General features: G+C 40.6%; 1 protein-coding gene across 2 annotated transcripts in view; it reads left to right on the top strand.

Annotated features, from left to right (window-relative positions):
- The first annotated feature begins 4,612 nt into the window (after positions 1-4,612).
- Positions 4,613-27,468, top strand: part of adamts17 (ADAM metallopeptidase with thrombospondin type 1 motif, 17) — a 144,859-nt gene continuing 122,003 nt past the window's right edge. The window contains exons 1-3 of one of the 2 annotated variants that reach the window (XM_088081458.1): positions 4,613-4,885; positions 5,189-5,547; positions 25,373-25,544. In XM_088081458.1, the coding sequence (XP_087937584.1) occupies positions 4,828-4,885; positions 5,189-5,547; positions 25,373-25,544 (589 nt within the window). In that variant the 5' untranslated portion in view covers positions 4,613-4,827. The remainder of the gene's footprint in view (positions 4,886-5,188; positions 5,548-25,372; positions 25,545-27,468) is intronic. The other variant, XM_042485175.2, reaches the window with a different exon arrangement.

Raw genomic sequence — 27,468 nt, 5'->3', positions numbered from 1 at the left:
TCCACCACATTTCCTAAATGAATAGAATGTGTACTTTTACTGTAATATCTTCTCCTTAGCCTTTTAGCTAATTACTGCAAAAATAAGGGAGGATGGACGGATGAATGGATGAAGGGGAGGGAAGGAAAAGCTGGGTTGTTTTGAAAAAGACCCTGTTTTTGCTGAAGTGTAATGTATGCTCCATTTTTAAGGTGGTGTATGTTACAAAGAAATGTCATGATTGAACATGTTGACTGCTTAATTTTCATTGATAGCATTTACTTGTACTTTCACTTTCAGTAGATTTAATATTTAGACTTAATACTACTAAATATTTACTTTTGATACTTAAGAACAATAAATATCAGATACTTTAAAGTAATTTGCTGGTGAGATTTTTGTACTTTTACTTAAGTGTGGCTTTCAGGTAATTTATCCAACACTAAGCAGGTTTCCATTACAGATTTGTGCAAAACTATAGCGATGTTTTCAAACCGATGATTCCACTTAGTGATGTTCTGTGACTTCTCCTCCGGCAACAACACTCCCAGAACTATGGTGAGGTATGTTCAAAAAATTATCAGGTTTATTTCCATTGTAGCCACCACACTAGCTGATATTATATCCGAATACCACATGTATGCGTGTTATGGAGCCATAATGTAAAGACAAGCCCCTTATACATGGGAGCAGCCACGTATGAGAGATTTCTGGGAGTTGATAGTCCCCGATTTCACAGAGGAATTGTGGATTCAGAAGACCTTTTAAAGAGTTATGTGATGCAATAACAGCTCTTGCAGCTCCTGCTGCATCATGAGAGAACCAGTTCCTACTGCCAAGCACATAGCGATAGCATCATGTGACCTACAAAAGCCAATTAAGTGTTTCCATTGCAGTTTTGCTAAACATGGCTTTTTACCATCAACTGAAACTTTTTCCCAAATTGACATTTTACCAATAGATGTATTTTATATTTGCAATTTTAATTTGTAGTTTGAGGGCTTATGGAAAGCTGCCTAAAGTTAGTAGGAAAGTAAAGTAAAAATGCTATCAAGAGTTATTGGCTTTATTTTATGAAATATTGACAGAGGAGAGTTGTTGTGTGCCTGAGGACTACTATGTGTGTCACACAGGTCTTTGCAAGGTGTCAGATGCTGTTGGTTGACACCAGGTTTCAGCTGGTTTTACCCCTTAAAGTTTCTTGACAGACTCAATTTGAATCAACTTTGAATTGAGGCAAAAACTGAAGATGTATTTTTTCAGTTGTGCTAGAGTGAGTGAGTCTTCTGTCAAAAAGAAAAAGCTATGATATTCAAAACTGAGCTGTCAAAAAGAGGGTGCGTCCTTTATCCACACAGTGAGCTGAGCAGCCTGGCAGACAAACATGGTCGTGCTCTATCAGCTCGGAAAATCACTTTCCCCTGCCTCCACAAAGGGCCATCTGTGGTCCCCCTGAGCTCTGTGTTCCACTCTGATGGGTGCTTTCAAATTAAAACAGATTTTCCAGAGAAAAACAGATATCAGTGACCACACAGACACGCAGAGAGTGACCGCCTAGTTATCACCTGAAGTTGTCTCCCACAGCATCGCACCAGTTTGACAGATGGAAGCTTTTTATAAACTTTGTTGTACATCTGATAAAATGGAACTTTCTCCCTGACCGAAATCATGTTAAACACAAAGTGGAATTCTTTTCACATTTTACTGATTTATTGAATTCCCATGCTTCTGTGTGAAAGTAATTCTTCTCTCAAGTCAATAATGTAAATCCTAGACCACTTCTAACCTCAAGTACTGTACTGAGCCTTCAAAAACCGCTGAAATCATTTCAGTGTGTGACAGCCCTTAGGATGTCACCTCTGTGCTGTTGATTCACCTGTCTGCTTGATCTCTTGCAGGCAGCTGCTCGTTGGGGCTATTAAAAACACCTGCGGGTGCTTGAGTTAAGCTGCGTTCATGTGATGTCACAAGGTCGTAGTTACTGAACTGGGAAGCTGTTCCTCCAACTTGGTTGTGTTAATGAGCTGTGAGGTCGTGACCTGGGAACAACATGGAAGCTCCAGAAGATGTGTTGCATTTTAATTCTAAGAGCGTTTAAACAAGAGGTTGATAGCTGTTTCCACTTTATTTATATTTTCATTCATTTTTTATATATTTTATATATTTTTATAGTTAATCTAGGTCACTCTACATTGATGGACATTAATACCATATTACACTTTACATGTGATCAAAAATTAATATTTAATACATGAATTAATAAAAACGTTTCCTACCATTGACCAAAGATTGAAATGCTCCTGCCATGTTTATGCATTTATGACATCAAGTTGGCAACTCGTGTTATAAAATAATGTTATAAATATTACTATACTAGCCTTGCATGCTTTATAGTTCAAAGTTTGCTTACTTGCTAAAGCTAATAGATGCATATAATAAAATGTGCAACTACTAAAAGTAACTGATAGCTACTAAGAACAAAAAAAACAAATATATCATTTTTAACCGTCAATTGTTGAAACTGTTTCCATGCTTTCTGCCATTTCTGCTGCCCTGAATTGTCATGCAAATGCCACAACTTGGCAACTCAGGTATTGTTGAAATTTCCCAATGTCCCACTCGTAATTACAACTTTGGAGGGCTTTTCACATGCTTGTACCTTGTAAACACAGTAAATATGATATTTCTGAGGAGTATATGAAGGCAGCATAAAAATATATGCAACTGGTGGCTCACTGTGCATTCCAATACCCATACTATTATACTATATAGTATGCCAGAAGAGGATTTGGTATGTCCCATTACAGAGTATGTCAGCTGAAGTATGTCAAAAATAACAGGATGTTCTACTACATCCAGTTGGATTTTGCAGTATGCAGGCCAGCATGCTTTTTTGACTATTCTTACCCACAATCTTGTTCACAGAAGAAAACACATCACATCTACTGAGTGCATTAAAGTGACTGATGATGAGGAGTCAAAGAGTAATACAACTGTATTATATTAATCATTTAAATGAACAAAATACAACAACACAACAAAAAGCAGTGAGCAACTTGGCAAGAAACGTCATGTTGGAAAAATGGCAAGGAATTAGTAGATACAGAAAATCATATTTTAAAAAAAAGGTTGCAGAAAAACGTCCAGAAATGTATTTATTTTGTTGTTCATCTTTGTGATTTTCCTTTTTTGTTGTTACTTTTCAGGTACTTCTCTTGTATTTTATAATTATTATGTCTCCATTTTTGTTGTGGCCTTTTAAGCTGGGTCATAAGAGCTGCATGAAAAAAAAATCTCCTGAAATGTACAAACACATGCACACACACACCAAAGCACACACAAACACACATCTCATTCCCAAACAAATGATACACACACAGGGATAGCTCACAAGGGACTGGTGTGTATTTACAATACAAAAGATAGCCAAAATGGTTTGTGGTTGTGCTCTTAAACGGGAGGAAAAGTAAGGTGACAGGAAAAATGAATCCAACACTCACCTTCACTCATTTGTACTGAGTATTACACACTACAGTTTTCTCATCAGCCTGAACACATTTGTCCATTCAAAAGTTGCATTTTCCAAACAGCTGACACGCAGCCCTTAACTGAAAGTCTCTGGCCGAAATGACACGCTTTGTTTGCAAAATGCTCTTACCCTCACAAAACCTTAAAAACATGCAACAAAAACAAATATTTCCATGGTCAAATGATCATATTCATTCAATCAATCATTACACTATGGAAAACAAAATACAAAATACAGCTATCAGTACGAACAAGTTCAACCTTACAGTAATTTGTCTTTATGTCTGTGCTGTTTGTTGATACTATATGTAGTTATAGCAGCCTATATGCTTAAAAAAAACTTGGAAGCAAGCATATCACAGCATGAACTGTATTCTTTTCTCCAAAGATGATTTTACTAGAAAAAAAACAAACCTTACTGTACTCTGCACCTGCACTTTTTACATTTTTAGAGATTTTCTGCTGAAATACTGTAACAATAATAATGATAATAAATAAAAATAAAATTCAAAGAAAGTTTTTGAAAAACTTTTTTCTTTTATTCTTGTGTGCAGGTTTTTCCGTTCCCATCATGTATCGTTGACATGTAAGACGTACATTGAGCACCTCAACAAATTTGGACAACCATTATGTTGCAGCTTATGTATTGCATTCTTTGTTCACAAAAAAACAACTATTATAGGATGTCTCCCAAACTCAGAAATACTCCCTTTTTTTGCAGTATTGTGTACTTTTACATTTTTTGGCTGGACTGCAGAGAGAGAGAGTATGAGTGTGTGTTTATATAAAAAAGAAATCACTTGCTAAGATATAGCTATTTAAAGCTGTAAATGGGTCAACTGGGTTCTGGAGGTGTGCTTACAGTAATTGCAGAGGATTAGCGTGGCCTGGTGGGGCCCTAGGTGATATCTTTTCCTGGGGACCAAAATCCCTGGCGGCACCCCTGCGCGCCACACATACATACACACACACACACACACACACACACACTTGAAAGCCAAATCTCTGCACTTTCTTTCTCCACTTGAAACCACGTGTAGGGTTTCAACCTCCAACAGTGACAGACAGCTCCACTGACCAATGACAGTGTCGGGATTTCTCGGGTCAGGGTTTAATGGGACCCATCTGACATGAGTAGGGGCGGGCCCGAGCTGCGAAGGCGTGTTCTACAGCACAGAGACACTGCAGCCTGAAGCAGAAAGTCAACAACTTTTCTAAGCTTCGGAAAATCTGCGCCGTCCGCTCAGTGCTTTGCAGCGCTTCAGTCCTCCGCCACTAAAAGCACACACTGCTCACTTCATCTGCCCGCTTTGCTTTAACATGCATCACAGCCATGTCGCTCCTCTGCTGCTGTCTCTGCTGTGCATCGGACTGACTGGTGAGTACTGACTTCGAACTTTCTTTGCTGTGTAACGTTCCGCCTAGATGTCTCTTAAATATAGGTCAACTCCAGCAATCCGTTAGCTCCGTTAAACCACGGAATGTGTTACTACAGATCTAATTTAGGAAGTCCACTGTTGTCTTCCTGTCCGGTTGACAGACTAACGGGAGCAATGAGTGCAGATTTTAGTTAACGAAGTAAAGCAGTGAGGTTGGACGTGGCTTCCTGAGAGCGCATAGTTCAGTCAGTTCACAGTCAGGACTTCAGGCTGGTTCTGATGCAAACTGTCCCTCCCCGCAGACCAGTCTGAGCCGGACACAGATGAGGTGGTTCCCAGGTTGCTGTCCGGCCGGGAGGCGCACCTGTCCCCCGGTGTCCATACGCTGCGGCGCCGCGGTCAGCGCTCCCTGGACACTACGGAGGGAGGACACCCTGACCCGGGTAACATTATCCTGTCACTGCCTGCTTTCGGAAGGAGCCTGTATTTAAATCTGACCCGGGACAGCACGTTTCTGTCTAGGGACTTCGTGGTGGAGGAGAGACGCGGGGACCGGAGCGCAGCGGTGAGCCGGTTGTACCGGGAGCAGCTCTGCTTCTACTCCGGCTCCATCATCAACTACACCGACTCTCTGGCATCACTGAGCACATGTGGCGGCCTGGTAAATCCATCTGTATTTTTTGGACTTGTTGATAGGTTTCATGCTATTCAATCCAAGCTGTTGAGCTCCAGAGCATCCAGTGTTATGAGGGCAGGTTACAGATGACAGCAGCTTGGCCTGAGGAGACTCTCCCTGTTACCAGGAGTGCCTCTGAGTAGGCTTTTTGACTGCTGTCTCCTCACTCAGTGTAGATAATTTTAAACCTCCTGACCTGCTGGTGTGTCAGTCAGTTCAGAGTCATGCTGTGCAGCCAAACACTGTTCAAACCCACACAACTTTATTCTTTATGCTTGCAGAGATCCAAGTTTCCAAAATAAATCAGTCTGGAATATTTGGAAATGTGTCTAAAATGACACAGACACATGAAAAGTATTTTATTGTGATGGAATTGAGCAACATCAGAAAATGGAGTAATCTGGTCAAACTTGAAGTTACTTTATGAGGAAACAAAAGAGGAAAAGTGTATGTTAAATGGACTGACAAGTGGGGTTGTATTATCCAAAGTCATTGTATTACATACAGAAGATGTGCCTGCAGATTGTAGAAGCAGGCTGGAGTCTGACACAGAAGCCACACTTAACGCATGTGTGTGTGGTGTTCTTCTATGATTTGTCATTACAAAGTTACAACGCCAACTACTGGCCTGGCATCCATACTACTGCGTTTTCAGTTGTTTTTACAGATCCGTGTACACTCATCATTGTGAGAATGTGGTGCACGTTACATTGAAAGTAGTTTTACCGCTTCACCTTTCTGTTGGACAGCCTGTTTCAACATGGAAATGGCTTCAGTTTCCCATCTATGCTCTCATCACCAGACTTCACCGAGAGAAACAGTAATTTTAGCTCTTTGAACACAGCAGCTGCTGGTCTACCGCTGCCTCTATCAGTTAGTTTGTGTTAATGTGTTACTTTGGTATATCTGAACCTACACTTTTAAAAGTGACATTAAGGTAAAGCAATGAAAATACTCTCAATCGAGCGTACTCTTAACTGATATTGATCGATTTAAGTAGGACTTTTTTAGGTGGCTAAAATATGTTTTGTTGCTGACCCCTCCACAGTTGTACATTGTTCAGCTTCTATTTTGGACTCTAGCCTAAAATCTCCTGCCTGAAATCTACTGTATGTAATTAGCGCTGGAGAGAGCGACAGCAGCTTGAGCAGCACCGAGTGTGATGTTTTTTGTTTCAGTGTTCATGTTATCAAGTTAGAGCATGCACATTGCTCACCTGAGCAGCGCCTGATGTGCACGTCTCAGCTGCATGTCAGCTACAGCACATTTGGAGAAATGTGTGACGCTTGCGGTTGTTGACTCTTTACCACTTTATACTGCAGTTCAAAGTCTCTCTCTGTCACAGAGAGGAGGAAATACAAAAATGTTTGATTCACCTCAACTTCCTTGCTTCCCTTTCAAAACAAAAGCCCCCTGACTGTCTTCTGTGGACAGAATGCCATAAGTTGCTGATACAAGGCATTTTATTTTGAAACATTTACAGGACTGGCTTGTCAGCTGTGCAGGAACTTGTATAACTTCATAAATGAGAGGAATATGTGCTTATAAATATGAAAATACAGCACTCATATCAGCAGGCAGCGATATGCCTTTAAGGCCCAGTTACGGCTGGACTATTTTGATGCAGAAAGAATGGACTAGTAACAATTATTTAAGTTAGAGAAAACTTTTAGTGTTCAAATTGCACTAATTTTACTGTAAGATGTTTTGTTGGACTGCTTATTTTCAGTGAATTCGTTGTTATATTAATCGAGTAATAAAAGAAATAATAGTTAGAGCAATGAAAAAATAATCGATAGATTAATCGATTAATTGAAAAAATGGTCGAGAGAGAGATTTAAAAATAATTGTTAGGTGCAGCCCTATATGTAATACATTGACTATGTATAAGTACCTCATACAAACCCGAGCTATCCCTTTAAGTCTGACAACATACTTTCAATTTAAGTTCCACCTACTAGCCTTTCGCGAAGCTCTCGGGTGCATCTTTCAGTCTCCTCAGAGGACGGAAGAATGTCCGTCTGTCCATAAGGACTGTTAGAGGTGATTGTAAGCTCAGTAAGAATCTTCTGACTGTGAGTCAAGGTTTTTTTAGTAAGGTGATTGCTCCAATAGTAAACTACTTAGGGAAAGCTGAAAATTAGGGGAACTATTTTAAAGGGAAAGTGTGTAAGATTGCAGAATTGCAGATTGAAACCATCTAAAACTTCTCTCTGCAAGAAATCCTGTAGCTTTTATTATTCAGGAGGTTTTCAAGTGAATTATCCACAGAGGTCTCCTTCTCTCCAAACAAACCAGGTGATTAAAACAGCTACAAACACTGAATAAAGCAGTTTCAAGAAAATTACAACCACACACATACTGGCATACTGCCGTGGAGCCATGTACACAGCTCTTGTCTACTGGCAGTAGGAAAGGAATCTATAGCCTTTTTTTAGCATGTTCATCTTTGTTTAAAAAAAACTGCATACACACACTAATTTTGGTGGAAAAGGGTTATGGCATTGGTGCTCACTTGTGGAGCACACCACAGCTGTTGAAATGCACACATCAAATAGTATTTGATACTTGCAGAAGAGAGGGTTCGATATTTGAAAAAAAAAAAAAATCTAATACTGTGCATTTATCATAAAATAGTACTAAAGCTGTCATATAGTTTTTGTGTGTAAAATTGCTGCTGTGATGACTCTGCTGTCACTAGAGACAGCACGGTGGCCGACAAACAGACTTTCTCCAGTGTCCTCGCCCAAAACATCTGGATTGTGTAAATTAGCAACGCCTTTAAATAAAGCCAGTGACAGCTTTCTCACCTCTACACTCAATACAGGTAGGTGTTGAGCCTGCTTGACTGTAAGCCTGCCGCACCTCCAATGGTGCCTGTTTGGTTGGCTGCAGGGTCATCAGCTGGGGGGCTGCCGTTCATCGATGTTTCGCCCCTTAACCCGGAACGTCTCCTGGTGGTGGGGCATTGAACAGGGACAATTCCCTGACACTCCCTGCAGCCGACCTACTTCAGGAGTTACCCCATGCCTTGTCCCGCCTCCTAAGCCAGAGCCAAAAGCTTGCTTTTTCTGCCTCTTCAGTCACCTCTTTGGTTGCCTTGCTCAGTGCGCTTCCTTGTAGCCCCAGGTCTTTAAGTAGGCGTGTTGTTGAGCCCCCCACAAATCCTCGAGCACCAATTTCTACGCGGTATATTCTTGTGTTCCATCCACCTGACCATCTGCTGGTCTTCTGTTGGAAGACCAGCAGATTCCCCCATCTGAGGAAGTGGATCCTGTGTTGGTTCCCTGTTTGACTTTCCTGGCATGCCTCCAGTCTCCTTCTTTACACCAGCTCCGCCAGTTTCCTTAGCACTCGATCGTGCCACCGCCTGAACCGGCCCTGTGTCAGTGCAGCCTTGCACCCTGCTAGAATGTGTTGGAGGGAGGCGTTGATGGTCCCACAGAGGTCACAGGCCTGCTCTGTGCCCAGCCACTGGTGGAGATTACAGGGTTAGGGCAGAGTGTCGTATGTCGCTCAAATGAGAAAGCTGAGCCGGGCTTGTGGCATCCTTCAGAACTCTGCCCAGCTGATTGCTCGGCTCTTTGTGACCTCAGCCACAACAAGATCCTTCCTCTCCTTCTTCCTGGCTCTTGACCAGAAAATGGGTGGCTCGCCCCCTCCAAGACCTGCCTGCCCTGATTGGACTCTGCCTACCACTTCCTGGTGCTGCAGCCTGCCAATCGCCTCTCTGACTTCTTCCTCTGCTCTCCATTTCCTCCCTGTGGTTAGTCTGGTGTGCATGTCCCTCACTGTTGCATCCGAAGAGTCCCTCAGCTGCATGACCAGCCTTGCCTTATCCTGCCTGTATTCCAGAGTGATGGATTTTAGTGGTAGATGGAGTGTGTTCCACCCATACAGGCCTGTCGTTGAGAAGCAGGGGAGCCCTAGCCATCGTGGGAGCCCTAGCCATTTGCGGATGAAAGAGTTGGCTTTCCCATCCATCCTGGTCACAACTGATGAGATGACTTAACATAGCTTCAGAGGCCACATTACCCTGGAGTACAGAGTGAAGTGATACTATCACACTTTGTGCTTTCCGGGTAATTGGCTGGTGTTGATCTGGGATAGGCCCTCTGACAGTTGGTGAAGGATGGTCTTCTCCATCTCCTTGTCTGAGAGGCTGGATGTATACTGCCTTCCCAAACTCCTGATGGGCTGGTCTGCGATGAGGGGGATGTTCTCGCTGCTGATGGAAAAAACGGCTCTATCATTTCTCTTGCCTCTCCGCACGGAAAGACTCCTCGACTTGCCTGACTTGAATGTCATTCTTGCCCATTGGGACAATTCTTTTACAACCTGTAAGGTATTCTATTTGGCCCTGGTGCTTAGGCGGATGTTGCAAGCATGATGACCTGCCTAACCTTGCTGAGTTTGGGAGGTGATGTATTGAAAAGAGCTGTTGGTTCGGGTGGCTTTGGCACATACCCTGGCAAACCCAGTGGGTTGGTCTTTGTGGGATGGAGCATGGATGTGCTCCTCCAGCTCTTCTTTGGACATTTCCAGCGTCCCCGCAGCTTTCTCCTCAAGAAGCCCCCGTGCAAATTGGAAGGGATTCTTGAAGAAGTTTGCCCTCTCCTTCGTTCGCTGCTGGATCCGCTCGGCCCTTCGTAGGCTGATGAGCTTCCTTTTGATGTCATCCCAGAGGGCTTTCAGACCCTCCTTCTCTCTCTCCCCTGATTTCCTCCAGTGCCTGCAGAGTCGCCTTCTGCTTGCCACCAGGTCATCGATTTCCTTTTCCCTCCACCCCTTGGCCCTTGCTGCTGTCTTCCTGCCAGTCACTTCGCCAAACCTGATACTGCATTCTTCATACAGGACCTCACCAAACAGGTTCAGCTTCAGTTCCACTGTGCTGTGCAGGGTTTTCTGTAACAGCACGCTGAGGTAGTCATGCAGCCTATTCCATTCTTCTGCCGCACTGGACTTTGGCCACTTGATCTTTTTCTTTTGCCATGGGCTTTTGAACCTTCTGGCTCTTTGGCTTGGCTCAGTTCCTGGGTTGCTTGGGGGTGCTCCTGGGTTCGCCTCTAGGGGCTATTCCCTTCCATGTCTTCCACCTCCCTTCTCTCTTCCTGCCCTACCTCTGCAACGTTGGGCCCTATGGCACTGTGGTTTTCTGCCCGGCCTTGGATCCCACTTGTCTTACCTGCCTGGGCAGTGCAAGGTTGCTTACGGTTGACACCACCATAATTCATCTTTCCCATGTGGATGTTAAGCCCCCATCTGCACCCACCCTTCCGAAGAATCTTTATCTTGTTGGTCATTTTCTTAGCAGTCGTTACCAGTTGATCCGTCCTGTTTGGCCCTTCCATCCCGCCTCTCGGAGGGCCTTCAGGCTGTTTTCTTTGTTTGGCCTTCATAGTAGAGGTTGGGTGTCTCCTTTCTGGAGACTAGTGTGTTGGGTTATTAGCCGTCCACTCCATGTGCAGTCTTTCCTGCTGCCACCGGTCTTTCCTAGTTGTCCTCCGGTCTTCCCTGGACTAAACTGCCCTATTCACAGTAGTCACTGTCTCCAGAGGTGCATTTGGTTTATACAGTTAGGTGTTGAGCCTGCATGACTGTTAGCCTGCCTCATTATGAGCGCTAATTATAATTTATGAAATTCCCATTATCCATCCATCCACAACATTGTCAACAGTAAGAATGCCCCTTGGATGTCAGAGACTGAGATTGGTTCAAGTTGAACTGTCATTTCTTTTCTGCGCAGTGTGCTACCAAAATGTCCCCAGATACCCCAGCCTTTTTAAATATAATATTTTAAAACTACTAACTTGCAATTTGCAGGACATTCCTTGCCATGGTGCTCATCGCTTTTTCCTCGATATTTTCAAAGGAATCAAAACCAATTTGCTCAGTGCTCTGAGTCTGAAAGTACATGTGATCCAGGGTTCAAAGAGTTAAAAATCATTGAAAGTTTTGGAAAAATCATGAAATTGTTAGTGTAATCTTCAGTGAACAATCTTCCATGTAATGTAACATGATTGAAAATATATTTTAGGAAGCTGTCAACGTAACGTAGCTGTAATGTGCGTCTAAGTGTGACTTTTCTTTTATTGTCACGTACTTTTCTCCATTTTCTCCCTGTGTCCTCCTGGTCCCTGTATGTAGCCCAGCTAGCTGAAATTATGTTTGAATCTGATATGTTTGAAAAATACCAGGCAAGAAGGGCAAGGCATTTTTTTTATCTCGGGTACTTGAAAAGTCGTGGAAATGTTTTGAATTGTGTCCATGAAAATGTGTGGGACCCCTGCTTATATTTTGTTGTATATGAGGGACTTTTGCAAGAATAGCATCCATCAAAGTGATGTCTTTGTGTACACTGTGGACAACTGAGGAGTTCAGCACTGAAACAGTTTTTCCTGGGCTACAGTCCAGGGTCCGTTTACATGGCAATGGTTCTTGCATAAAATGTTAAACCTGTGTTGCAGTTTGAACTTTTTTTCACACAACAACAGTGTTTTGGGGGCCTGAAAAGTCAAACTTTTGACACGGTTCCAGAGTGCAATCTTTTGAAAACGTCATCTCTTTTGTTACCTTGTAAACTGTCGTTGCGTAGATCCTGTGAGAATGGTGACATCATGGCTACATTTCGTGCATGCGTGAACTGTTCTTCTATGGTATGTCATTACAGAGTTACACTGCCAACTACTGGCCTGGCTTGCATACTACAGTGTTTTTGATTACTTTTGTGGATCCGTGTACACGAGGATTGTTTTCACAATAATATGATCGTGGATTTTTTTAAAACATAAAGGAAAAGACTTTAGTAGAGCTGACAAAACGCAGGCTCTGGGGGTCACAGAAATGTTATTAGCACCTTAAGGTGGATCAGATAGTGGTTTGTAATTCCAAGTCTCTAAGCTAACTGCTCATTGGAGCAGTCAGAAACAGTAAAGCTGGTATTCACTCTGCCACACACACACACACACACACACACACACACACACACACACACACACACACACACACACACACACACACGCTCACTGTGTGTTTGGTCTTAAGTCTGGCTCGGAGTGTGATCAGGCTGTCAGTATTTGTATTTGTCCAGACTTCATGCACACACGCTGGTGTGGCACTGAAGCACATAGTGAATACTCCAGATGCCTTTCAGAATAAAGCTTTTGATTGGCTGGCAGAGCAGACTTTTGACCTATTTCCTGACATTTTCACCAGCCGTGACAACAACATGACGGCTGGTATTGTTTTCACTCCGCGAGTCTGTGTGTGTGTGTGTGTGTGTGTGTGTGTGTGTGTGTGTGTGTGTGTGTGTGTGTGTGTGTGTGTGTGTCTTTATGGCAAAATGTGGTGGTTCTGGTGAAACCAACTGTATTACATTTTAAGTATTTACATGAAGTGTTTAGGGCTGGACCATGACACCTGGTCCAGTGCTGCAGAGTCAGTAGTCTTTTTAAAACAGAGATAACACAAAAGAGCTGCTTATATGTCTCTTCTTTATGTCTTCTTTGCATGCTTATACACAACCAAAAGACAGCAGTATCATATGCTCCAGTGTGTGATTTTAAATATCATCCAGCATCTCGCAACCAAGGCACAACATGCTGCCAAGGACCCAATGCAGTAAAAGAACACATTTCAGGAGAAACCGGAAGGCGAAGTTGGACCAGGAAGTGTAAATGGGGGAAAACCGCATGGATGTCTTCCCAACAACCTACAAATAATGTAACTAAGGCAGCGGCTTTACTCAACACCATTTGCAACTCCGAGTGCGGATTGGGAAAAGGTTCAAAATATCCACACAATTATTGTACAGTGGTTTATTCTCTGTCATGCTCTAATTTAAGTTAGCGTCTTTTCTTCTCCCTCCTCTCTGCTCCTGTTGTGCATGCAAGCATGCCAGTAATTGAGTTACTATGGTAACAGGACATTTTCTGAGGGGCTATCTTCCTCTGACCGGAGCTGTAGCTGGCCCCGGCATGTTGTGTTGCTGGCTTGATGAAAGAGGGATGCCAGGAGGCTGTCTAGCGTGTCCGCAGGAGTTGCAACGACTGGTTGCTGTCCGACTGTTGTCACATTTGTCAATGATCTTATGGTCTCAGCAAGGCCAAAATGGTGTTGAATAAACTCGCTGCCTCAGCGAGATTATTTGTAGGTTGTTGGGAAGACATCCATATTGTTTCCCACCATTTACACTTTCTACTTTAACTCCGCCTTCCGGTTTCTACTGGAATGTGTTCCATTTATACTGAATGTGTTCTGTTTTAACTGAAATTTTCCAGTGTTTTTATGGGAGCATTTCACCAGTGTGTGTGTGTGTGTGTGTGTGTGTGTGTGTGAGGTTTTCAGTTGTGTGTGTGTTTTTGGTTTTCAGTTGTGTGCGTGTCTGGTTTTCACTTGTGTACATGTATGATTTTCAGTTGTGTGCATGTATGGATTTCAGTTCTGTGTGTGAATGGTTTCAGTTGTGTGCATGTATGGTTTCCAGTTGTGTGTGAGTGTAATGATTTCAGTTGTGTGTGTGAATGGTTTTCAGTAGTGTGCGTGTATGGTTTTTAGTTGTGTGTGAGTGTACTGATTTCAGTTGTGTGTGTGAATGGTTTTCAGTTGTTTGTGAAAGCATTTCAATTGTGTGTGGTTGTCAGTTGTGTGTGTGAATGATACTTGTTTCATATGTGAATGTGAGAGGTAATTCTGAATAATATCCCACATGGCCCCTCATACAAATGTGACTCCAACCCCCTCTTTTTAATTTATTTATTTATTTTTTACTTTATTGCCATTTACATCAATGAACAGGCAATTAACATTGCAGAACAGACACCTTGAGAGTGGGTCTTACCCTACGCAATTGCACAAGTGGGCAAAGATTCACCATACAACAGTAGTTGACATACTAACATTGTAGACAGACATACATACCCATGTATACACCTTCCATGAACCTAATTAAACGCACCCATCCATACTCCATACACCTAAGCATAGCTCGTGGGTATACACATACACATACTACACAGGCAGACATAAATGCAGGAGTGCATGAATGACAAAGCTTCAAAATACTTAAAATAATAATAAAAAACCCAAATAAGGGTAAAAGTATAAAAAATATATAAGCATATGCAGACACATGTACATATACCCAATACAAACATACTCATACATATATACACATATATATACACACGTGTACATGTACATGTACGTGTACACACCCACAAATACATACACAAATACATATACAACTGGAAATTATTATAAAAGAATAACTTTAAAAAAAGTAGTGAAAAAAAACAAAGGGTAAGGATACATAAAAAGGTTTCTAACAAAGAAAGTCGACTACTGATCCCTATTTTTAAAATAGGGAGTTTTAGTTGTAGTTGAGCTCTCATGCAACCATTGAACAGTTGTGGGAGGTTTATTGATGGTAATTGTGTTTCTTGCAGCCATCAGCAGAATATGGAGCATATGACACTCGTTTGTGGTAAACCTGTGATCAGGCAATAACAACAGGTCCAAAGGAATGACCAATTTCAGGTTTCTCTCCATTTTTCCTATGATCTTCCAAAATGTCTGTACTTTTGGGCAGTCCCAAAATATGTGGGTGTGGTCACCGACCGTGTATCACAGTATCTCCAGCATTTGTTGGTAAAATTATTTTTAAACATACAGGTCATCATTGGGGTTCTGAAGAACCTCAGTTTAACCATCCAGTCAAATTCCTTCCATTGCTGGCTTCCAACCCCACAGTGACACCTATTACATATACTTTCTCAGACATCATTGTCCACTACTGTAATCTGTTCCAGTTCCCATTGTTCTTTAATATGCAAAGTATTCTCTGATGTGTCTAGTGATGACTGATCACAGCGCCAGGACAGATATCACAATGATTAGGCACAGCCAGGGTTGTGGCCAGGATCCGGGAAAGCTAGGAAACAAGGGAGCAGGAATGCTGTCAACGTAGTGCAGTTAATGTAGTGCAGTTCAACAGACCCAAGGTGGTGAGCAGTAAAAAGGATAAGCAGTCAATGAGGATCCTAGAGTCACTGCAATTACGACTTAAATATGAATGCCAGAGAGCAGTAATAGAAAAGAAAGAGAGAGAGAGGAAGCAGAGCCAGAGTGGCAGGTCTGTATGGACTAAAAACCATCCCCGTCCGATCTGGCTGAAAGCTCCGCCCACCTTCCCCTCCTCACACGGATGGGGGATTTCAACTGAGCACAAAAAACTTGTGCTCCAGGAATATACACACTAATGAAACTAGGGTCACTTATCAGCTATTATGGCTTAAATATAAAGGTCAGAGAGCAGTGTTAGTTCCCACTGCTCTCTGACCCCTATAGAAATTCCCCCGGCAGGTTAAACCTATGTCAGCCGAGCTATGGGCAGGTCCGGGCAACCTGAGCTAGCCCTAATTATAAACCTAATCAAAGAGGAAGGTCTTAAGTCTACCTTTTAAAGTGGAAACGGTGTCTGCCTCCCTGACCGAAACTGGAAGATGGTTCCATAAGAGAGGAGCATGGTAGCTGAAGGCTCTAGTTCCTATGCTACATTTGGAAACTGTGGGAACCACATGTAATCCTGCATGTTAAGAGCACAGTGATCTTGAGGGTTGGTAAGGAACTGTGAGCTGTGACAGATAGGATGGAGCCTGACCATTTAGATTTAAATTCAATCCGGGATTTTACAGGGAGACAGTGCAACGAAGCTAAAACAGGAGAAATATGGTCCCTTTTCTTGGTTCCCGTTAAAGCATGTGCAGCAGCGTTCTGCACCAGTTGGAGAGACCTAAGAGATTTGTTGGGGCAAGCGAATAAAAGGGAGTTACAGTAATCCAGCCTAGAGGTGACAAATGCATGTACTAATTTTTCAGCATCTGTCTGGGATAGGATATGTCTTATTTTTGCGATGTTACGCAAGTGAAAGAAAGCAGTCCTTGAAGTTTGTTTTATATGGGAGGCAAAAGATAAATCTTGATCAAATAAAACTCTGAGGTGCCTTACAGATGTGCTAGAGGCCAAGGTAATGCCATCTAGAGAAATTACATCATTAGAAAGGGAGTTTCTGAGGTGTTTGGGGCCAAGAACAATAACTTCAGTTTTGTCTGAATTCAACATCAAGGAATTACGGTACATCCAGGCTTTTACATCCTTAAGACATGTTTGAAGTCTAGATAGCTGATCAGTTTCCCTGGTTTCATAGATAGATACATTTGTGTATCATCAGCATAACAATGAAAATTTATAGTGTTTTCTACTAATGTTGCCTAGAGGAAACATATACAAAGTAAAAAGGATTGGTCCAAGCACAGAACCTTGTGGCACTCTGAAGCAGACTTAAATATGCGTGGACAAGATTTAAACCAGGTTAGTGCTGTTCCTTCAAGGCCAATTAATTGTTCCATTCTGATTTTAGAAATAAAGGGGAGATTAGATATCAGTCTACAGGTAGCTAAAATCTCAAGATTGAGAGTGGGCTTCTTTAGAAGAGGTTTAATGGCAGCTACTTTAACAGACTGTGGTACATAGCTTGTTAATAAAGACACACTGATTATATCTAATAAAGAATTGTCTAATAAGGATAAAGCTTCCTTAAGTAGCCTAGTTGGGATGGGGTCTAGCAGGCATGTTAATGGCTGAGATGCTAAAATCAGAGTAGAGAGTCGGCAAAGGTGAATGTGGTAAAAAAAACCAGTACAAATAAATTCCAGGCCTTGCTGCCATATCTAAGCTACCTGAGTTCGGGGCCAGGTCAGTTAAGGGCAAGAGGTGATAGATTCTATCTCTAATAGTTATCATTTTATTATTAAAGAAACTCATAAAGTCGTCACTGCTTCGGGCCGGGGGAATACAAGGCTCTATGGAGCTGTGACTCTGAGTCAGCCTGGCTATAGTGTTGAAAAGAAACCTGGGATTGTTTTTATTTTCCTCAATTAATGATGAATAATAGTTTGCTCTGGCATGGCGGAGGGCCTTCTTATACATTTTAAGACTATCCAGCCAGACTAAACGGGACTCTCCAAGGTTGGTTGAACGCCAATTTCTTTCAAATTTTCTTGATGTTTGTTTCAGTTTGTGGATCTGGGGGTTAAACCATGGAGCTAATTTTCTTTGTTTCATTATTTTCTTCTTGAAAGGTGCAACAGAGTTAAGAGCTGATTGCATTGAGCCAGTAGAACTATTAACGAGACAATCAATTTGAGAATGACTTAAGTTAGGAAGAGTATTCTCAGTCACTGTAAGACATGGTAATGATGTCAGCCACTGCTGAATCAGATAGACATCTAGAATAGTAACTCCTGCTGAGAGGCTTGTAGTCGTGTAATAAAAAATTGAAAGTTATTAAATAATGGTCTGACATAGCGGGATTCTCTGGGAAGACTAATAAATCTTCAATATTGATGCCGTATGCTAGGACAAGATCTAGGATGTGGTTATAGCAGTGAGTGGGTTTATGTACACACTGACTGAAGCCTATTGAATCCAAAAGTGTGGAGAAAGCAGAACTAAGGCTATTACTATTAATATCCATGTGAATGTTAAAATCCCCTATGATAATTACTTTGTCTGATTTAAGCACTAAACTTGAGCTCAGAGAATTCAGATAAAAATTCAGAATATGGGCCATGGGCGCAGCACACTATAACAAATAGAATTGGCTGTAGAGTTTTCCAGGATGGGTGAGAAAGACTAAGGAAAAGGCTTTCAAATGAATTATAGTTTAGCTTAGCCTTACTCCCCCTCCTCGGCCAGTGTTGCGTGCAATGTTACTATTTATATGACCAGGAGGAGTGGATTCATTCAGGCGAATGTACTCATCAGGACAAAGCCAGGTCTCAGTCAGGCATAATAAATCAATATGATTATCCAATATTAAATCAGTGACTAAATGAGCTTTGGTTGATAGGGATCTAATGTTTAAGAGTCTGCATTTAATTCTCCTGTTATGATGCTGTTTTTATTTTAGATTTAAACAAATTAAGTGGTCGGGGGACAGACACCATTTTTATAACATTTACATTATTGCCATTATTGCCAACTTGTGCTGGTTATTTCCTTCATCTGGAATTCCTTGTATGATGGGATTAATTCTTATCAATTCAGCCAGTGTTTTGATGATGATTGCGAACAACGAGGTTGATAAAGTGTCTCCCTGACGTGCGCCACGTCCCAAAGGAAAAAATTCTGAACAGTGACCCTAACTCTGGATTTAAGATTTAACATTTTTTGATCCATTTCACAAATTTATCATTAAAACCCATGTGTCTAAGGGTTTGTTCTAAGAAAGTCCAGTCAACCCTATCATATACCTTCTTGGCATCTAAGCCGAGAAGCATTGATGGGGTGTCTCTCTTGACAGTAATCGATTGCAGGTTCAAGGCTCTTCTAACATTGTCATTCCCCTGGCGGTTTTTAATAAACCCAGTCTGCTCTGTCAAGATTTTAAGGTCTACACATAGAAGGCTTATTGGTTGGTATGGCATGCATTAATTTGGGTCTTTGTTTTCTTTATGAATGACACTTATTATTGCCACTGACCATGGTCCAGGTGGGCTTCCCTCTGATTATAGACTCATTAGCAAATGTTTTGTAATACTTTCCGGGGAGACCATCTACACCTGGAGATTTATTATTTTTGAGTTGAAGAATATTTTCCTTTATTTCCTCTTATTTAATTGGGGCTGTCATTGAATCTACCTCATCTGCTGTTAGTCATATTAACTGATTTAAAAAAATGATTCAATCTTTTCTTTTTTATGAGGCTCATCTTCCTCTGTATACAACTTCCTATAGTATGTAGCAAATGCCTCTGCAATATCTTTTGGTTGGGTTAACATCTGATCATTAATTGGGGATCTTATCTTATGCAGTACTCAGTTGGATTGGGCTTTACGTAGTTGAAAAGCCAGCAAGCGACTTGCTCAATTACCCATTTCGTAGTATTTCCTCTTTATGATCCGTAATGCTCCTTCTGCTCTGAAGGTTAACAGATCATCCAGGTTTTTTTTTTCCATTTTGTTTGAGTAAGTCAAATATTTTCTTATTTTTTAACTGTTGGTACTCAGTCTCTAATCTCATGATTTCTTCCTCTAAGTTATCCTGTTGAGCGAGCCTTTGCTTTTTAACTCTTGAAGAAGTAGCAATAATATTGCCTGTCATAACTACTTTGGCCCCCTCCCAGAGAGTAGAGGGGGAAACAGTATCATTATCATTTAAGCTGAGATAATCTGTTAATTTTTTATGCATTTCTTGCTGAATTGTTTCATCATTTAACAATGAGAACTTAAGTCTCCAATATTTGAACTGTTTATTTGGCCCAATCTTTATATTTAAAATAACGGGCATGATCTGATATTGTAATTGGTTCTATATTGCATTTAGTCGTCCTGTAGCTGTCTGTGCTGGGTATCAGAAACATATCCAGCCTAGAATAACTAGCGCGGACCTGGGACATGAAAGCAAAGTCCTTCTCTCTGGGATGTAGATGTCGCCAGACATCCACCAAGCCCAGTTCACTTATCATTGCAATAAGGCTAGTGGATTATTTTGGACATCAAGCCTGTTTCTGCTGGGAGCCGATCCATAGCTTGTCTCAAGATACAATTAAAGTCTCCACCAATTAGGGTAATTCCCTCAGCTTTATGAGCTACTAGTGAGGCAATGTTCTTGAAGAAATCTGTGCAGTCTTCGTTTAGAGCATATAAGTTGAGTATTGTAATTTTAGTACCTCCAATAGTCCCAATTGACATTACTGATCGTCAAATGAAACCTCATGAACCATTTTCTTTCTTTTCTGAGTCTACTAGGTGGCGCTCTCTGTTCAACAAAGAGTTGAAAGCATATAAAATTGCCTTTGCTTGACCTTTCTTCTTGTCTTTTTTTTTTTGAACAATAGCGCCATCCAGTTGGCTCAGAAAAAAAAGAAAACAGTTCACAAGGCTTCATTTGGCCATCACTTATCGAAATCACATATCTGCCCTCTTTATCCTCAGTTGTTTTTTCGTAATTAAAATGATTGATTGATGATTAAAATGATGACTGATTTTTGAACAGAATCTGAGTGAAAATGTTACCTCATTTCTTATCAGTTCCAAAGTTGTACTTTCAAGGGCTATATGTTTGTAAATGTATATCAGAGTAGATTTGAAGTAGTACATTTCCTGGCACATATGGTGCAGTAATCCCGCTAGAATAGTTTACGTGGCTTATGTTTTATGCTGAGTGACATATCTTTGGTAAAAGATATTCAGTGGTTTTTGTAACAATTCTTTGATTTGAATTATGGACATGAACACATCCATATTTGCATCGAAAAAGCAGAATAAAGATTTGTTTTTTTTTCAACTGGACTTACAATCTGTAATATTATAAGTTTATTAAGTAAATTTGTATACTATAATTAGACTATACCAGAAGGTTAAGGTGAAATAACATTGCTGCTAATGAGAAGGAATATCTTCTTGCTCCGAGGCAGAAAATTTTAAAAAGCGTTTGGTCCTATAGCTTTAATGCATAAAGAGTGAATTTTGTAGGCACTACTGGAATTTAAGTCAGAAAATTCTTTAAAAGCAGAACGACAGAAGGAAGTTAGAGTAATAACATTAGTGATGTCATCCAAAGCAGCACAATTCACACCCATTATAAATTCAGAAAAAAAGCATATAGCATGAACTGCGATACAAAACTGCTAAAGATATCAAAAAGCTGAAGCGTACTTTAAAAAGTCTGGTAAAGTTTAAAGTTTAAATGTCTGTGGCAAAAAATATGCTGAAGCAGTAGTTTTAAGAAGCCTTGAAGATTCCCTCCATTTGGTTAATCATCAAAAAGTCGAAAAATACTTAATATTTTAAAGTAAAGTAAAAGTGATATGAACAAGAAAAGTTACAGCACCTGTGTCTTTAAAGACATGAACATTTATATAATTGAATAGATTCTGTAGCTAAAAGTATACAGAAGTGGTTAGTGAACGAAAAACGTACGGAAGAAGTCAAAATAAAGATTTTGATAATAAAAGTGTAAATGCCAAATGAGCATGGACAGAAGCGCACTGAATAACAATCATATTAAGCTTGCACATCAGAAAAAAACAAAACAAAATAGAGAATTAGCTCTACATTTTAGATTAAATCATAACATAATTGAATTACACGGAAGAGAGGGAGTCAGACTCCTCCAGCTGAGGAAGAAGGGATTTCAAACCATGTCACATCCCTCTAACCACAGTGTAATGTACTTCTCTCTGCAGCCACTACTGATGAATAGTATCATGTCATTGTGTTTGTGGACTTGTTGAAATGCTTTAATCCATCCGTGCAGTTCACATTATGCTGGCTAACAGTATTTGTTAGCTCAGGGGCTCAGCCGGGAGCAGAATGTCTGTGCAAACGTTGGAACAGACTGGACTGTTGGAACAGAGTTGCTGCTGTCTTTTATGGCATACCACACTGCTCGAGTCAGAGCAGGCTTGTTCATAGTGGCTGGTTGTAACTGCTGCCTCTGCATTATCTTGTTTCCCTCCTCTTTTGGTTGCTGCCAACGCCGTGCAGACCTGACAAATTTGTGATAGAGTGCAGAATGGTATTTTGACTGTTTGCACTTGACTGTACTGTAAAATGACAGCTGATGTGATCTGATAAATACAATGACTTCATTATAAACTTGCAGGATTGGCTTGATTTCAGGAATCACAGATATTCTCTTGGCCAAGTTTTCTGAGTTGCCCTTGAACAGTTGGACAGATAGATGGATAAATGCACTTTTCCAACAAAATTATTGAGTGTGTAGCTTTTTGAAACACAAGTCAACCCGTTAAAAATAGGTGATAGGATGCTTTCACATTGCCAGTAGAGCAGAGCTGTGTACACTACTCCGCAGCAGATGGGTATTACTTTTATGTGTGTGTGTGTGTGTGTGTGTGTGTGTGTGTGTGTTCAATGTCGCAGAAAAAGTATATAGTAGAAAGCAGCATGGATGGAGGTCCGATATCTTTACAGTGGTTACTTCACTTCATATATGTCATACTTGATACCTGATGTTTTAACGCTGATTAGGTGGAGACGGATGGTGATTAATGGTGGCCCGTCATTGCATCTTGCTGGTGAAGGTGCTGAGATTTCTGTGTTCACTGGTGTGTTGTGTTCCCATCAGGAGTGAATGCCGATTTTAACCTGTCCCATTGCATTAAAAAGCCAGACGTTAGCAGGTTTTTATGCAGTGGGAATAAGGCAAAAAATAGATAGCTTGATGGATGATAGATAGATAGACAGATGAATGGACATGTTGTGGTTTGGGAAACTAACAAGACACTGCACACGAATAAAAGAGTGAAAGCAAAATTGGGCCCTTTGGTCTCTGAGGCCACGTTTACACATAAACGGTCCACAGAAAACAGCATAATTTTTTTTTTAAAAAAGTTCTGTGTTTAGACGAAAATGTTTTGAAAACAAACACTGTGCACACAGATCCCCAAAAATGATTTAAAAAGGCTTTAGTTTACATGCCAGGCCAGTAGTTGGTGGTGTGATTTTGTGATGAAACAAAAGGCATGTGCGCGCATACACTTTCCTCTACAGAGCGGTGAGATGTAAATATACAAAGATGACTAATAGATCAACATTTGTATGTGTATGTATTTCTACCTTTGACGGCATTAAGGTGGATTTAGTAGTTGGCGCATGAGTAGCACTGTTAAATTAAGAAGGGTGACCAGCACAAACAGCACTCCGGAGTCCATCGTTGTTGTTGTCCACCTACTCGCGCATGGCCATTGTCTTAGACTGGAATGCGCATGTGCAAAAAGTCCCCATTGTCAGAGGAAACTCCGTATTACCACTTTGCATGACAATAACAATGGTGGCTTTCTCAAAAGTTTGCACTCCGGAACCCGTTTTAAATCTTTCCATTTTTCCATTCAGGCACACAAACAGGTGGTGTCGTGTAAATGAACAGCCAAACCGTAACTGAAGTTTGCCATTTTCTCCTGAAATCGTTTCATATAAATGTTGCCTAAGAGGTGGCGTAGGAATAAAACTCCCCACAGCCCCCCACTAATTCTATTAAAATGAAATACATACAAAAGAACTGGTCCCTAAACAAAAGTAAAGGTGTAGTTGCTGAACAGGGGGGAAACATATTAATTAGCCAAAGGAAGAATCACACTTCCAATACATACTCAACTCAGATTTTCACTCAAAACAAAAAACATAGAAAGATAACTGAAGGTGTCTCTGTGTAGACATGCAAACAGCTGAGCAGAGTAAAGCCGACCTCCCTATGAAACCCTCCAGACAGGCTGATCACCAACAGCTGATGAGAACATCACAGCTGCACCAATAGTTCCTGATCAGCAAGGAAACCTGGGACCTGGGGATCTATGACCAGAACAATAGATAGATAGATAGATAGATAGATAGATAGAACATGAACAAAAAACACACGGAACAAAGGACAGTGAGAGGACACAAATCACCATCTTAGAATTAAAAGGTTCTGTCTGAAATTTTTGACAAAATTCAGTTCCTCATATTCTTATTATCCGACAACTTATTAACATTATTTGAGGTGGGTTTGTTTTTTTTTAATTTATATGCATTTTTTGACTTTTTATTCAGAAAACAAAATGGTTCATATCATGTTTGCTATTTGAAATGCAAAACTTTGAAGTTCAATATCTCAAAAATGCTCAGAATAAAGATAGAGCCTTAGATAGAACCTAATTCTAAGGTGGTGAGATATCAAAAACACAAGTACTAACTTGAAGTCATTCATGTGTTTGACGTGGGCACTATAGGTCTCCTTCACACTTATGACACAGCAGAACTCTCTGCTGGTTACTGTCTGCAAACTCACCTCCAGATGCCACAAATTCTCCAAAATAGGCCTTCAATCACATCTGTAGAAATAAAGGTATTAACTAGAACCATATAGGGTTCCTCAGCTTGTCTCCATAGAAGAACCCTTTTTAGTTCCTGGTAGATCCTTTTATATAGGATCCACCTGGAACCATTTTAGAGGGTTCTGCCTCAAACCCAACATTAAGGGTTATACCTGGAACCATCTGTGAGAGGTTCTACAGAGGATACTTCTATGTGTGTAATGGTTCCATCCAGAACCCTTTTTGGGGCTCTTTCCAGAACCTTTAACGTTCTAACTGTGTTGACAAGAAACCACCCAGGGGGTTCTACCAAGAACCCTTTAATATTCCATGGGTTTCACGTAGAACCCTCTCAAAGGTTATATTTAGAACAGTTTTGCCTTTCTTTAATCACGGTGTTGGATTGACAGGTTAGTTTAGGTCAAGAGAACCACATCCAGCAACATTGAGCTTAGTGAGGCTCCTAAAAGGGCGATGTGGATCAATATATTGATCCAATGAGCCACGATCACATATCTTCGATGCTAAGTGCGAACACTGATCCATATCATCCTCTTTCGGATGCACCTTTATTTTGAAATTCTGTGTCACCTTTACACAGCGTCAGGCAGATGATGGCGAGCAGCCAGGCAGAAGATGATGAGGAGAACATTATTTACTCATGAAAAAATCATCATTGTGGAAAAGTTTTGATTTTGTAAAAACTGCCTGTCAACAGACAGAGCACCTGCTGGTCCTATTATATGTAAACACTTTCCATTCACCATGTGCTCTGTCAACAGACAGAGCACCTGCTGGTCCTATTATATGTAAACACTTTCCATTCACCATTCATCTAGCTATTAAAATTCAACTTCTTTGTCCTCTTTATACCAGCGTCCTTATGAGAATAATTACACTTTGCTCTTGGACATGTCTCTGTTTTCTGCACAGACTGGGCTCATCCAGATCAGGGAGGACAGCCTGTTCATTCAGCCGATGGGTGAAAATGACCCCTCACAGTCATTCTCAGGACTTAAACACAGACTGCTGCGACACAGACGCTCCGCTAAGACCAGCTCTACTGCAGACGCTGAGCAGCCTCACTACTGTGGCACTGTACAAGGTGAGCAACACAGAGCTAGACTGGATGGCACACGATGCTGGCAGGTGGTTAGCTCATAGCATTAAAAAAGAGACTCGTACCCCCGAACATTATGATGATGTGATGAAGAAAAATGACTTGTAATCATGTCCCAAGGTTCCTGTGCAGGATCATCTACACAAATGGTCATATGAATTCCATGCATGGAGCATTTTGAGTTCAAACATGCACCTGTGGTGCTGTTTTAACATTCAACAGCAGCCTCAGATTTTCACAATTCCTCACTGCTTATGTAGGATGTTTTTTCAACAATTGCATGAGTGATTAAAAAACCAATTGGCAAGTGTGTGTCAGTAATCAGAGAGCAAAGAAAAATGTGAGAGCCACAATAAAACTAAAAGCCTTTTTTTACACAGAGATTGAGCTATAGGGTTACTGGAAATCCCTTCTTTAACCCTTTGAAACCTGATCAAATTGGTTTTGATTCCTCGTAATGTTTTCCCGATTGCCATACACCTTTTGTCCTTAGGGGTCAAAAATGACCCCACCTGATTTGTTTTTTAAAGCATATTGTATAAATTGTCAATCAATTCTGTGTTACACCTTTAGTCTAACTTCAGTCCAACCCATTACCACACATTTTCCTTTCGTTTTGGAATGCAGGGCCAATAGACGTTGTTCACATAAGTATAAAAACCATATTTTGGCAAAAGATTTAATTTGGGGTCAGAATGACCTAAAGGACAACACAAGGGTTAAAAATGGTAAGAATATGAGCAACCTAAGAAATTATCTCCCAATTAACAAGAAATAAGGAAAATTTAGAAGTGAATTTCCATAAAATTATCACAAAGACAACTAAGGAGTTCCCAAATCTCAATGTTCTTACTCTTCTTCCTCTAACAGTTACGTTGACATGATTTGACATTTGACCAAAGAGCTATATTTACGAGGTAATTTTCAGGTAATTTCTAATTTTTTCCTTTTCTTTTTTTTTTTTTTTTTTTTTTTTACTAATTTCTTGCTTATTTCAGTGTAATTTCTTAAGTTGCTCATTGCCTTCTTTCCATATTTTTGAAAGAAATCAAGCCAATTTGCAGAGAAGGGTCAACAGCAGTCAAAACATCATAAATTGACACTGTTTCAGCCTAAATTCTGATAACTTTTCCTTAAGTGACCACAGTGAACACAAATAAAATACTTACCATACTCTTTTGTACAGGTGTAACAAATTTTTGTAAATTGAGGCTATTGCGGATTTATCTGTTGAATGGATTTAAGATCCCGCAGTATGGGTCAAATCAGGCCAGGAACATGCCATAACTGTGTATATTTTTTACTGGACAATAGTGATAGAGTTCAAGAGGAACCTTGATATTGTCACTGTTACAAGAAGTGCCTGCATTCCCGCCACATTTGGCCAATTTCTCACCAGGCAGGCACCTGTTGGTTTCATGGGGAAATCTCCAATCAGTCAGAGTGAAACAGGATGATGATATATGGTGCACATAAGGAATAGAGGTAATAGGGTGCCTTGACTCTTTTGAGAGATTTGCACATGCAGGCACAAGCACCTGCAGTGTAACATGATAACGTTAGATATGAACAGTATGTAGGAGTTATAAAACTCTGTCGCAGTGTTTCTAACTGATGAGCCAGTAAGGTGCTCCTGTTGAACTTGCCATAACAGCTGCGATGCTCTTATTTTCATTTTGAAATCCTGCTTTTATAACACATTTTTCTTGTTTGTTATATGCCCAAAAATAGCCCTTATGCACCTTACAAATAGTGCTCTGCGGAAACAAGTATAATTTTTATGCTTATATATATATATATATATATATATATATATATATATATATATATATATATATAGACATAAAAGCATAAAGCATAAATATATATATATCTTACATGTTTTTATAGAGACAGTATAAAATGCATT

This window comes from Plectropomus leopardus, chromosome 1, assembly GCF_026936395.1.
Source record: "Plectropomus leopardus strain MGB_pleo_1.0 chromosome 1, ASM2693639v1, whole genome shotgun sequence".
NCBI classification, from domain to species: Eukaryota; Metazoa; Chordata; class Actinopteri; order Perciformes; family Serranidae; genus Plectropomus; species Plectropomus leopardus.
Note: the sequence above shows the minus strand (reverse complement) of the source record. Positions and strands in the feature narration are given on the sequence as shown.